The sequence below is a fragment of the Solanum pennellii genome, chromosome 6 (assembly GCF_001406875.1).
Source record: "Solanum pennellii chromosome 6, SPENNV200".
NCBI classification, from domain to species: Eukaryota; Viridiplantae; Streptophyta; class Magnoliopsida; order Solanales; family Solanaceae; genus Solanum; species Solanum pennellii.
The window spans coordinates 48,662,725-48,677,054 of record NC_028642.1 but is presented as its reverse complement, the minus strand read 5'-3'; the positions used below and the strand labels follow the sequence as shown (position 1 = coordinate 48,677,054).

Here is a 14,330-nt window from a genome sequence, read left to right as displayed (position 1 = left end):
GTATCGAGACATTGATGGATGTATTCAAAAATGAAACAAGATGTATTAGAACGTTTTGGATTGTTTCTGGATTCCACCAAATTTTAGGATGGGAAACATACATAAATATATTATAAATAAAAAATATTTATCATTTATAGCAATATCATATTTTTTCACTTTATCACTTTTAATTCATATTACAAAAAATAATTTGTTATTCAAACATAATACAAGTTTTATTGATGGATAATACATTTATCACACATTTTAATATACTTATAATACAATGTGTCAACTTCTTACTGAACAAGCATAATATATTTTCAAAAATAGTTATAATACATATATATTGCATACTTAATACACTTTAATATATATTGAAGATTTAACATAATATTACTATAAGTGATAATAAATAAAAAATATTTCTAAAATTAATAATTATTTATTAAAAGAAATTTATCAAAGTAATTTTTCAAAATAGTCGCACTGGTCCAATAAAATTGGCAGCTCTCTTGCTAATCTGATCTAATTGTAAGCCCAATAGCTAAAAAAATTCTAAGGCCCAATATATAGCTAATAAGATGTCTGCCCACGTTTTAGTACACTGTTTTCAACGAAAAATTAGCATTCTCCATTTCAACGCCACTCCGAGCTTTAATCAATGGCGGCTTCAACAGCTCTTTCCAGTTCGATCACCACCTTCAAATCCTCTTCGTTCCAACCACGCGCCTCCTCTATGAACCCTCTCCCTTCCGTTAAATTCCCATCAATATCCTCCCATAATCCAATCTCCCATTCCGTCTCAGCTCCGAAAAACTACACTGTCGCACCTCTCCGTTCCGCCGCCGCCTCTACTACACCGGATACTACCAAGACTGCCACCACATTTCACGGCCTCTGCTACGTTCTCGGAGACAATATCGACACTGACCAAATCATCCCAGCAGAATACCTAACCCTTGTACCTTCAAATCCAGATGAGTACAAGAAACTCGGGTCATACGCTCTATGTGGACTTCCCTCATCGTACCAAACCCGTTTCGTCGAACCAGGTGAATTCACGTCAAAGTACTCCATCGTCATAGGTGGTGACAACTTTGGATGCGGGTCATCGCGTGAGCACGCGCCGGTTGCTCTGGGGGCAGCTGGTGTATCGGCAGTGGTGGCGGAGTCGTATGCGAGGATCTTTTTCAGGAATTCAGTTTCGACTGGTGAAGTTTATCCGCTTGAATCGGAAAAGAGAATATGTGAGGAGTGTAAGACTGGTGATGTGGTGACCGTTGAAATTGGAGAGAGTAGGTTGATTAATCATACAACTGGAAAAGAGTATAAATTGAAGCCTATTGGTGATGCTGGTCCTGTCATTGAAGCTGGTGGCATTTTCGCTTATGCAAGAAAGGCTGGAATGATTTCTGCACGAGAAGCTTAGTTTTCCAAGTGGTAATTGACTCAGTTCTTTTTTAAAGTTTGTACTTTAAAGATTATTGCATAATAAATATGGTGTTTGTTGTATGACTTGGCAAAAAATTCAACACCCTTTAAGTTGTCTTGTGTTTTGTTTATGCCTTTTTCAGTATTAATCGATGTATAAACTACATTCGAATTCGAAAATAGTTGGGTTGACTCTATATGATCTGGAGGATTATCACAATTTCATTATAATTAGTTTGCTTTTTGTTTGATGACCGAGAAATCTGTCTGGACCAACTTTAGGACCAATCCCAACCTTGGAAATTCGCTCGCAAGGGGTTTCGAACTTGAGACCTCCAACATGGAAGTCCCAAGCTCAAACCACTGGGCCACCCCGAAGGGTATCCTTGATTCATTATAATTAGATTGTTTTTATGTGAATATCAACTTAGCATTGTTTCTCTTTAATCTGGGCATGAGACCGGCTTTGCTTTGCGACATAGGTTGTGTTATGTACTTATGTATTTATCTTTTTTTTTAAATAAAATAAAATGGGCATAGGCTGTGTTATGTACTTATGTATTTATCTTCTTTTTTTTAAAAAAAAAGGGATAGGCTGTGTTGTGGTGGCTGCTTTATGATTTGGATAAAAGAATCAGTTGCCCTAAAAGTATATCTAAATAAAGTTTTGTTATGTCTATGGGTAAATCATTTTTGCAATATGTTTACAGTTTACCACCTACTGACACCTTGTAGTTTTATGAGAACTGAAGAGCTTGCATTTGCTAGATCTTTATGTTATTAAGGTTTAAGTGTTCAATTAATATCTGGTTTTATGCAAGTAGATACATTCACCCACCTCATTCCCCGCCATCCTTAAATTGTCCCAAGAAAGAACATGGTTTTGAAATGAAGACCCTTGAAGCTACAACTTAGTCCAACAGAAACTTGGGAATGGTTCCTCAAAAGAGATCATATTGTTCTTGGAGCCAATGAAATCATGAAGATTTTGAATCAGGAGTTTATATGACATGAAATTTTGTCACCTTAGATATGAGCTTGCAAAGTTTGCGTAACAATGATGAGCATACATGACGCACGTCGTGGATTGGTTGATCCTTCAAAGGCAATTTTTATCGCGTATCCCAGGATCGAAGTTGAAAATCTTGTGCCTCTTGTCTTCCACTAATTACTTGGTAGTCAGTCACACACTTGTCAATCTAAGATTCTAAATTGTTGGGGTTCAATTTGTAGTGCCAGTTCTTGGTTTTATCTCTCTAGGTTTTTTGTCTTTCACCTTATGCCATGTGAAGTTTCCTCTTTTGCCTTCTTAGTTAAAGCAAGGTTCGTGGACCTGTAATAAGCATAACTTACTCTTCTTATACCTAATGCATATCCGGATGAATAGGCTATTAGTAATTTAGATCATTTTAGAATTGGCTCCATGGCTTGTCTTGTCTCCAGCTAAAACAAGGAAATTATCCCGAAAGCTTACTCTAATTATTCCAGTGACTGAAATGGTTTGTTTCCAGTGGAAGAAGGCAATTTCCTCTTGCTCGTTTCAGTGGATTCTCAAAAACCTTATCATCTACATATATCTATTGTCAAAGCCCCTTCTCCTTTCTCTATAGAGTCAATTTTGACTCAAAGCCTTTGGAGGGTTTGCAGCATCAGCAAACTGGTGTTATAGATAAGTCACTAATCTCCCCTCTCTTGAACTAACTTGATATTGTATGCTTGTGATAACAACGTAGTTTCTCCTAGGAATCAAGAGAAATGCACACTGCTTTTGCGTTAAATTTTGTGATGCCTAAAAGATGCTGTTTAATTATGTGCCTACCCAGTAGTAATCACCATCTATATAGTAGCTGTATAAACGCTGGCATTAGAGTTGTGGCTTCCGAGCAGTCATTGCCAACTCACAATTATTACTACGTGAGCCTCTTAGCATAAAAAGAAAAAAACTATGTGAACCTGGCCTAGCTCATGCTAAATTCTCCAGCTTGACTATACAAGACCAATCAATATGTTAAGATCAGAGAATCTGTCTGTTTTCCTAGTAGAAAGGACCTTTAGCATGAGCTGAGAAGTTACAATCCCATCTTAGATTTTGTTTTAATGGGTCGAACAAGGAACATGTATCCTGTGGTGTTGATTTTACCTTCCTCAGAAAACAACCACCTATATCTTGTGTTTGAAGTATTTGGATACTTGGTTTCGCAAGCACTGAAATGTCTCTTGCCTGATTAACAAGGAAAAGGGTAAAAATCAAGTCGTGGCATAGTCTGAAACTACTAAAAGGTAATTACATGTAAGTTACAAAACTAACATGGTCTCACTTTTTTTTAGTATTCAAACAAAAAGATCAATTAGATTCAATCCAACAACTAAAAACTAAATGGGCAATTTCATTGTCTACAGATCTCATCTATTGACTATTATTCAACATAAATACGACGGTATAAACAAACTTCTTTTTATACCTCATGAATTAAAACAGATATTTAATTTTGATTTATAGTGAGGGCACGGTAGCAGTTCTCAATCCGGCGTAATTCCTTAGCAACATGAATCATATATGGTCTGGTTTCTCCTTTGTATGTTGTGCATTTCTTGACAACATCCAAGTAGTCTTCCAATTGTTGTCGAATCTCAATACCGTGCTGTTCCAAAAAGGTAGGTCTGCTATATCTATTGCATTACTCTCTTTAATGTAGAGATCAACCATGGTTGGTGGATTTGGATCTATAAAATTTGTTGTTTCTTCATAAATTCTAGAATCCACTCTATCGATAACATTACCTTCTTCAATGTTGGATTGCATACTATCAAGAGATTCCTTTCCGGTTAATAACTGAAAGAGAAGAACTCCGAAGCTGTATACATCAGTTTTTTGAGTAACAATACCCAGGGAGGCATATTCTGGATCTAAATACCAAAATGTTCCGCACGGTACAGCATCTTGTACCTCCAATTCCCCTGAGGTAATGATATAGACAATGAGAAGTGTATTATTTTGGCAACGCCGTTGTTCTGATCTATCATCACTTTGTGAGGCTTTATATCTCTGTGGATGATGGGTGTAGTAAATTCTGTACGGAGAAAAACAACTGTAGAAGCAACCTCATTGGCAATTCGTAATCTCTTTCCCAAGATAATGATCTTTTAGTCTTATGATCACCCTCTCTGAAAAGTAGATCGCTGAGAGTTATAGCCTCAACATATTCATACACCATAACTGGTTCTTCAAATTGTAGACAGCAACCAACAAGTCTCAGCACATTCTTGAGATGACTCATCTGAGCAGTAATTGCTATATCTCGGTATTACCCTCTTCAGTATTGGATTTAGCGTCTTCTTCAAAATCTAGTGTCTCTGTTTCCATAACATCATACTCTTCAGCATCGGATCCCACTTCCTTTCTGGTTAATAGCTGAAAGAGAAGAATCCCAAAGTTGTAGACATCAGTTTTTTGAGTAATAATACCCTCCCGGTGATATTCTGGTGCTATATATCCCATTGTTCCACTCACACGGTCTTGTATCTCCAATTTTCCTGGAAAATGAGAAGTCTACTATTTTGGCAACACCGCTATTCTCATCTATTATCACATTGCGAGGCTTCAAATCTTTGTGGATGACGGGCGTAGTAAATTCAGTATGGAGAAAAACTAGTGCAGATGCGACCTCACGTGCAACTCGCAGTCGATTCCCCCAAGATAATGACGATTTTCTAGTAAGATTACCCTTTTTGAAAAGTAGATCGAAAAGAGATATAGCTTCTAACATATTCATACACCATAACTGCTTTCTTCAAATTCTAGACAACAACCTATCTGAGCAGTAATTGCTATATCTCGGTGGATATCGAGGCTCCATCTATTGAACCTAACTGTGAAATTAGGTCTTGGCCTAAGTCACACCCCAAAAGCTAGCTCAAAGGGAGGAGGATTGTCCAAGCCTTATAAGGAGTCCACTCATCTCATTAATCACCGATGTGGAACTTTTGTCATTTTTAACACTAACTAAAACGAGGCGGATCCCATAACCATATACAAATTGGAAAGCTCCAATTTGTGTTTACTGTGTTTTATTGCATTGTGGATCTCAGTGGCAGTGAAGTGCCGGATGGGAATTCCGCAATTTCCGTCGCATAAAGCAAGAAGCTCCTCAAGTACCGCACTTCCATTCTTTAGATAATAATCATGTTCTTTCTTCCGCCTTGTTGCAGAGGCAAAGGAAAAAAGTGTCTGCATTTTTTCTTGGCAATAACTTTGAGGTCTCTAGTGAATATGCATTGGGATTATCTCTATTAATTAATAAAATTTTAAAATTAATTTATTCATTAAAGAGATTTTATTTTTTTTAAAACGTTAACTATCAAATAAATTAAAAATATAATAAATAAAAAATATTATAATTTGTTGATTCATCAGAAATAACTAGTAAAAAGTTAAAAATGAATAAGTAAAAAGGTAAGGGAGTAATAAGGTGTGACTGCTAGTTGTTCGGTGCAAGTAGTTTGGACTTAACTCAGGCTGTTAACTACTTTCCCTACTCAACCCAACTTGTTACTCCCTTGGGTTCAAAATAAATGAATGTATGATAGGTTCAAAATAAATGAATGTATGATACTTTTTCTGAATAAGTTTTTCAAAGCTCAAACGGATAATATTAATAAATTATATTTTAATTAATGTCATTAATCAACTTTTTTTAAAAATGTGTCTTATTTTTAAATCTAAGGCAGTATTAGTTTAGATACCTAGCTTTTTTTAATAGTTCGGTTTCCCTCCAAATATAAAGGGTAACTCGTTTTTTTTTAACCACAAAGGAACAGTTTGCTCTTGGGAAGCAAGATTTTGTGATTTTAGCAACCAGCATAAAAGTTGAAAACAATTTCGCTGTACAGTTTACAGAAAAATATCTATTTATTTATTGACAAAATTGCTGCTTGGTCAGTGGGTTCTTATTTATTATATTGTAACATCAAATCGCTGCAAGAGCAGTTTTTAATTTTATTTTTAGAACTCTAGCAGCGAGTTTTTAAAGAAATTTAATCGCAATAATTTACTTCCATGTTTTTTTTTCTCCATCAATTTCTCTTCCATTCAAATTAACCAAAAAAAACTTTCAAGCTTCTACATCCTTGTGCCAAGTGGACAAGTCAACCTATTTAAAGTTTGACTATATGTGCTTTTTTTTTTCTTATTTGAAATATTAAGTTAAAGAATTATACTATTATCAAATCACTTTGAGAAAATTTAGATAGCTTTATTTGTTTAATATTTATCGGCACTTAATTGATGCATTTTGTTCTTGCCAATACTATCTTTCAATGAATAAACATTTAAAATTATGGTTACTTGGTTATTATTGATTTGGCGCTTATTATAGGGTTTGTTTTATTAAATCATTCTTATTAATTATGCTTTAGAATAGTTACTTGTAATTTTGAAAGAAAATGGAGTAAGAAATATCTCTTGATTTGCCAAGTTAAAAATGGAAAAGAGGGAGTAAAAATGCAAAAATTGACAAATGATAGGCAGATCACTTTTACAATCCACAATAATATGACCGTGAAATTAACTGATTTTTCCTTGATAATTGAAGAAGATGATACATAATTATATATCTTATTTTCAAAACGGCACTCTAGCTTTACGTTTACCCCTAAACAATTTTGAGTAGATATTATTACCTCTTTTTAACAGACTGCTTATACAAATAGAGCGGAGCTTAAGTCTTAACGATTACTTATGTAACTGATTCTGGCCAAGAGTGAGAACACGAAAACAGTTGTAAATTCGGCGTAATTCCTTTGCAACTTCAATCATGTAAGGTCTCTCTTCTCCTTTTGACTTTGTGCATTTCTTTACAAGATCCCAGCAATCTTCCAATTGTTGTTGAATCTCAATCCCATACTCTTCCAAAATGGCTTTATCTGCTATGTCCATTACATATATCTTTTCAATATCTATCGGATCAAGATCTGATTCTACATCATACATTATATACTTGCGATCCTTTATATCTAGAGTGCCCATATTCTTCCCAGTTAATAGCTGAAGTAGAACAACTCCGAAGCTATAGACGTCTGTATTTTGAGTAACAATACCTGAAACCGCATATTCTGGAGCTAAATATCCATATGTTCCGCAAGTAACATCTTTTATTACTTGCAATTCTCCTGGAGGCAATGATACGGATAATGAGAAGTTTAGTAGTTTGGCAACACCACTATTCTGATCTATAATCACATTTGATGGTTTCAGATCCTTGTAGATGATAGGCGTTGTAAATTCTGTATGGAGAAAGACGACTGCTGAAGCAACCTCATTGGCAATTCGTAATCTATTTCCCCAAGATAATAATGATTTTCTGGTTTGATCATCATGATTGCCCTTTTCGAAGAGTAAAGTGTGGAGACTTATAGCCTCAACATATTCATACACCATTACTGGTTTTTCGAATTCGACACAGCAACCGACAAGTCTCAGCACATTCTTCAGATGACTCATCTGAGCAGTAATTGCTATATCTCGAAAAATATTGAAGAAATTCCTAAAATAATTAGGGAAAAACCTAACGAAAACGAGGCGTTTGTCCATTGATCCTGCAACCATACGTCCATCGAAAATCTCCAATTCGTTTTGAGAGTAACTAATTGCATCGTCGATCTCAGAGGCAGTGAAGTATCGGATGGGAATTCTGCAATTTCCGTTGCATAAAGCAAGAAGCTCCTCTAGCACTGCACTTCCATTATGTAAATAATAATCATGTTCCTTCTTCCGCCATTCTTCGGATAATGATTGTTTCTTCCTAATTGTGAGTTCCCTGAAGAACTGCATTTTTTTTCTACCCAATAGCTTGTGCTAATTTTGAAGTTAACAATTGATATCTCTGGTTGTCCACTAGTTGGATTAGATCCAATATGGTATCACTAGTGGGAATGAATAAGGAAGTTGTGAAGTTTCCTGCCTCTCCTTTCTACTTTGGCGCCTGCGTGGAATTCCACACCAAATCGTGTTTCATTGAAAATTTTTTTTTAAAGACCGACTCTTTCTTGGGATAAATATTACTTCCTTCTGTCCACTATAATATAAATTTTAATTTAATCCTACTATCAATTATTATTAAAATAATTTTAATAATTCGTACTTTTGAAAATTATAAAAATAATTTTTTCACTGTAGTATTAGAACTTCAAATTGACCAGTACCTTTTAAAACATTAAAGTAGTCTTATAAGGGATAGAATTAGAAAAAAGTAATTTATTGTTTCTTGATTGCTTAAATTGATAATTAATTTTGGATAATTAATTTTAGGTGTGTAGTTGAGAATTTGATAATAAAGTATGGACCATTTAAATCATTTTCTCTATTAATAGTGCATCTAACTTTGACGTAAATTAGTAGTACGAAAAAGGATTATATTTGCACTTATACTCTTAAAAAATAATTATATCTAACTTTTTTGATGTATTTACCTCATTCATCTAACTTTAGGCATATATTTACCCTCAGAAAATTAAGTCTCATATCCCCATCTTTTATCATCTTATGTAGCATCTACTTGGCATACTTACATGGATATATATTTATTCCACTTAATATTTCATCTTAATTTAATTATTATAATTTGTACCCAATTCCAAGTATTTAACCTATAAAACCCCAACCCATTTCATTGTCACTTTCCCAAAGAAAAGCACGACAAGGAAAGAATTAGGTTGTAACAGAGTAAATTATATTACGATATCGACTTATTTAGTACAATTATTAAATCTGCTAACTAATGGAGTCAAATTTTAGATAGAAAATCATCAATGTTATTATGCTTACAATTTAACGATTAGCTAAATTTTGGGGTAAAGTAATCAATGTCATTATCCAAATTAGTAATATAATAAGAACAAGAATCATGATTTTCTTATCTCTTTTTATTTGACTGGCAATGAGACCAAGAAAACAGTCAGATACACTCAAATGATTTCCAACACAATCAATCCAGTCCCTTTAACACAATCAACAGTTAAATATTCCTTCAAAAAACGTTCCACCATAACCCTGGGCATACCAGTTAACACCATTCTTTACCCGACTGATTTCATCATCACCTCATAAACACGAACATTCAAATTTTCAAGAATTGTTTCCAGTAAAAGGCCGCACATCCTCAATATTCATCCCACAGAAAGTTATGAACACAATAACTCTCAATTTAACTTCGAAAAAATAATAGAGGACTCAACAAAAGTAACAACAGAGCTCTTAATATTCTTCCACCTTAAAAAACAATTAACATGAAATAGGAAAAAAATGATTCAAATCTAAGTAATGTTGATTGAATGTCGGAAACCCCAGTTTTAGGATTGGGGTTTTTGGGTTAAATGAGTGGGTAAAATACTTGGAATTGGGTACAAATTATAATAATTAAATTAAGATGAAATATTAAGGACCCGTTTGGTAGGAAGTATTAATCAAAACAATTCATAGATTAAAATATAGTCTAACAAAAATATTGTTTGGTTATTCCATGGATTAGTTATACCTCATACAAGGTCTTATTTTATCCCTAGGAAAGGGAGGGATAACTAATTCAAGGTTTAGCAATCCTTGGATAAGACCCCTTAAATGACTAAATTATCCCAAAATCTTTTTTCCTATTTTTTTTTTTTTTGTAATTCATGTTCTTTTTTTATTTATATGAGAATATTTATAAATGTTCGTTTAAATCTCCAAATTTATTCCATGTAATTTGATGATTTCACAAACTAATATTTTTTCCTCCATGTTTGAGTTGTTATATTGGGTTGATTTTTGTTTTTTTGTTTTTAAATGTAGTTCGTCAATTGACCACGTGAACTATTTTTTTTTATATTTAAAATAACCTAAGCGTATTTGAACAATTTAAGTAGCCTTAAATTTATGTTAGAAATATAGCATATGACATATCACACCTCAAAATTAATAATATTTTTATATTTTTTTTAATATTTAACTTGACTAGTTAAATGAAACATAATCTCACAATAACTAAAGGGTATAATAGGAAATAAACTTTTTCTAAAGTTTTAAACCAAACATAAGACTAGGTAGGAAATAATGAACCAAACACTTGCTACAAATAATCCCTACACTACTAAATCTTGCCTTACTAATCCCTACATTACTAATCCCTACATTACTAATCCCTGCATTATGCATCTTTGTACCAAACGACCCCTAAGTGCAATAAATATATATCCATGTAGGTATGCCATGTAGATGCCCACAAAGGATGATAAAAGATGGAGACATGAGACTTAATCATTCTAGGGCAAATATGTGCCTACAGTTGGATGACAGGGGTAAATATATCAAAAATGTATAACGAAGGACAAATATAACCTAGAAACAAGAGTACAAGGACAAATATGATCCTTTTCCGTTAGTAGTAATTTTGTTCTTGATAAAGATACTCCCTCTATCTTTATTTACTTGTTCATCTAATAAGAGTAATTGATATAGTAAATTTATTATTTTATTTCTATTAATTGATAAAATTTCAAAATCAATTTTCTCATTTAGGATGTTCTGGCTTGTTCAAGAACATTAACCCTCTAACTAAATTAACGATATAATAAGTAAAAAATATTATGTTTCTTGATTTGTCCAAAAATGACAAGTAAAAGGTCAAAATTTGACAAGTAAAATTGAATTGAAGAAGTGCTTTTTCACTCGACTAATTAAACTTAAATACATCTTTGATATGCTACATGACATAACAAATGCACTCAAACTTTAATAAAAAGAGATGAGAGAAGTGTTGAAAACACTTTTAAACTTGATGAGAATTTAGAAATATATTTCACAAGTTGCAAGATAGGAATGTATTTGAATCCAATTAGTCATATAAAAGAGTGTTTTTAACACTGTAAATAGTTCAGACATGAAACTAATAACTCACGTCAAGTTTAAAGATGTTTTCAATGCTTCTCGCGTCTTTCTTCTATGTTGTGCTCTCTTTCTTTTATCTTTTTGCTTACCGTCAAAATCAGATTGAATTGACTTATTTTAATTATTTTTTTACAAAATAAAAATAATATTTGAATTATTTTCGTTTATGGTTGATTCAAGTCTGTCATTTTTAAAGGGAAAACACATGAATTTCACTTGAATTTGTATCGAAAAATAAGTTACGCACTTAAATTATCATAGTGATCTATTACACACCTATACTGTTCAAAGTGAATTTATCAACACCCTGGAACGTGTAACACCACCCTCACATTATGTGGTGTATTACACTCACTGCCACATCAGCGCTACGTCAGTGTCATATCATAAATTGTATTTTATTTTCTTTATTAATTAACTTTTCTTTTATTAACTATATTTTACTCTAATTAATCCGAAAGTGATTATTTTAATTCTTTAATAATTATATCTTCTTCATCACTAAATCTCACCCATTTTCAATTCTTATTACATCGGAAAATCATATCCGAATCCACCTTCACTATTGATTATGTTCTTCACCATCACTATCGCTTTCAATTCTTTTTCTTCTTTGTCACCCAACACCAGATATCACCACCGCTTTTATTAATATTGATTTTTTCTTCTTCACCACCTTCAATTACCTATTTTAATTTTTGCCACCCACAACCCATCACCACCAAACCCATAAAGTTTCTATCACCACCAAATTCAAAAATTAATTAACGACCATAAATTCTTTAGCAAAGTCAAAAAATGAAAAAAATAGAAACATCAACCAAAAATTTTCTAGATAAAATACAATAATTCACTAACAAATCTATGAAAATTAACCTGATTGCGAATAAAAAAAATTGTGCTTTTAGATTGTAATGAAGAAATAAAGAAGTGAGATAAAATAAAGAATGAAGAAGAAAAAGAAGACAATGGGTGAGGTGTGAAGAAGAAGAGATGTGGGGGTAAGAGTAGAAAAACGGATTATAACTTTTTTTAAAAAACTTTTTTTCTAAACTGACGCGTCTATTTTTTATTTTTATTTTATTTTTTTGCCACGTTAATTTTAGGGGGTTAGAAAATTCACTTTTGAATAGTATAGGTGTGTAATAGGTCACTATGATAGTCTAAGCGTGTAACTGACTTTTCGAGACAAGTTTAAGAGAAAATTTATGTCTTTTCCCTTTTTTAAAAAACAAGAAAAAGAACATTCTTTTTTTTATGTATTACTAATTTAATTTTTGGTTTGTGAATATGAGAGATTAATAAGATATTTATATTAATTTTTTTGATTCTTACAATTTAGTTTTTAATTTAACCTTAGAAAATGATTTTATATGTATAATGTTCATAAAATAAATGACATTCTCTTTGTTCCTTTTAATATTATTGGAAGGTATGACACAATCACATGATCTAAGAAAAAATTAATAGAAAGTGTTGTTTGATGAAAGATTTCTTATTAATTCTTTAATCTTTATTAATATATCCTTTAATTTTAGATAATTAATATTAAAGACAGAGTTGAAAAAAATAATTAATTCTATTTTAATTTTTGAATAGACAACTACAAATATTATTAATATATATGGTAACAAAAAAGGAACAAAGAGAATAGCAACAATCACTTTGTTTTAGACTTAATTATTTGAATTCCATCTAAAAACTACTAATACATAGTTGAGCGAAAAAAAACATAGCAATACAAAAGAAACCAAAAATTGATTATCAAGATTTTTTAGAGAAAAGGATCAAAATTATCCAATTTTATTTTATTAGTTGACTTTACCCCTGCCATTAAAAGTAAGTTATTTTTATCCTTGCAGTCGATAAACTTAACAAATATATTCCTCATTGGATGGAATGTCCCAAATTAATTACAATTATCCGATTTTATTTAAACTACCCAATTTTAATCCAATCGACCTGATCCACTTAATAACATAATCTATTTCTTTTACCAAATCAACTTTATTTTCTCTATCACCACCACCATCGCCACCACCATGCCACCACCCTCTCCTAGCAACTTCGTGATGTAGGGGCAATTCTTTGGCTGGAAGTGGATGAACAGATTAGGCTGCATACCTCACCCAGACTCCTCGTGTAAGAGATTCAATGTAATAAACTGTCAGTCAAATAATTGGCAGAGCAATTAGATTATCACCTTCGCATCCAAGTATTGTATGGTGAATTTTGGACGATTGAATGTTTAAATGTCACTGAGCAATCCTCAACACACTTGTTTGGCATCACATTGAATATTCGTGCATTTAATATAAGATGAAAAATACTCAGATGACACCTTCGGTCAATTCTAATGGACGGTAACAAAATCACAACAACTCTTGACCCCTTTCAATCTTTTCACAGAGAAGAAATGAAACTAGAAAAAGACAACCTGATCCTAAAAAAGGGATTCAAACAGGGGCAGCATTGGGATAATTGTACTATGAAATTGAAATTATTGACTTCTTTTCTTCGTTCAAATCTTCGTGTAGATCGTTAGAGGAACACATTATCATATTTTCATATGTCGGCTTCCGTGATTACAATTTTATGAGAGCGCTGCTGATTTGGGGAGGTAGAGTAGAGGAACAGGTTGTGGTTTCGATGGTGATGGTGCAGGAGATCTCAGAGAAGGTGGTGGATTGGTGGTGGTGGAGAAGATAAAGTTGACTTCGGTAAAAATATGGGTTATGTTATTAAGTGGGTCGGATCGGATTGGGTTAAAATTGAGTAATTTAATTAAAATTGGATAATTTTAATGATTTAAGACTTAAAATAACTTACTTTTAATGACGGGATAAAGTCAACCAATAAAATAAAATTGAAGGATATTTTTGACATTTCTCCTTTTTTTTTTTTTTACTTTAGTAAAAAGTAGACACACTCACTGAATTTCTATTCCTTTAGCCAAAAATAGCCCTAATAAATTGTAATTCTTGTGACCAAATAA

General features: G+C 32.6%; 2 protein-coding genes and 1 pseudogene across 2 annotated transcripts; 1 reads left to right on the top strand and 2 right to left on the bottom strand.

Moving 5' to 3' along the window:
• Nucleotides 1-579: 579 nt before the first annotated feature.
• Nucleotides 580-1,644, top strand: LOC107023627 (3-isopropylmalate dehydratase small subunit 3-like). Its single transcript, XM_015224377.2, has one exon. It carries the CDS (start codon nucleotides 647-649, stop codon nucleotides 1,412-1,414), a length of 768 nt encoding a protein of 255 aa, XP_015079863.1. The 5' UTR covers nucleotides 580-646; the 3' UTR covers nucleotides 1,415-1,644.
• Nucleotides 1,645-3,769: 2,125 nt separating this feature from the next.
• LOC107022391 lies at nucleotides 3,770-5,675 on the bottom strand (annotated as a pseudogene).
• A 1,273-nt stretch (nucleotides 5,676-6,948) lies between these two features.
• Nucleotides 6,949-8,438, bottom strand: LOC114077545 (non-functional pseudokinase ZED1-like). The gene has a single exon (XM_027917634.1). The coding sequence runs from the start codon at nucleotides 8,243-8,245 to the stop codon at nucleotides 7,148-7,150; it is 1,098 nt and encodes a 365-aa protein (XP_027773435.1). The 5' UTR covers nucleotides 8,246-8,438; the 3' UTR covers nucleotides 6,949-7,147.
• Nucleotides 8,439-14,330: the final 5,892 nt, after the last annotated feature.

Excerpts from the sequence above, each read along its gene's own strand:
- LOC107023627 (XM_015224377.2), top strand. The coding sequence starts at position 647 with ATGGCGGCTTCAACAGCTCTTTCCAGTTCGATCACCACCTTCAAATCC.
- LOC114077545 (XM_027917634.1), bottom strand. The coding sequence starts at position 8,245 with ATGCAGTTCTTCAGGGAACTCACAATTAGGAAGAAACAATCATTATCC.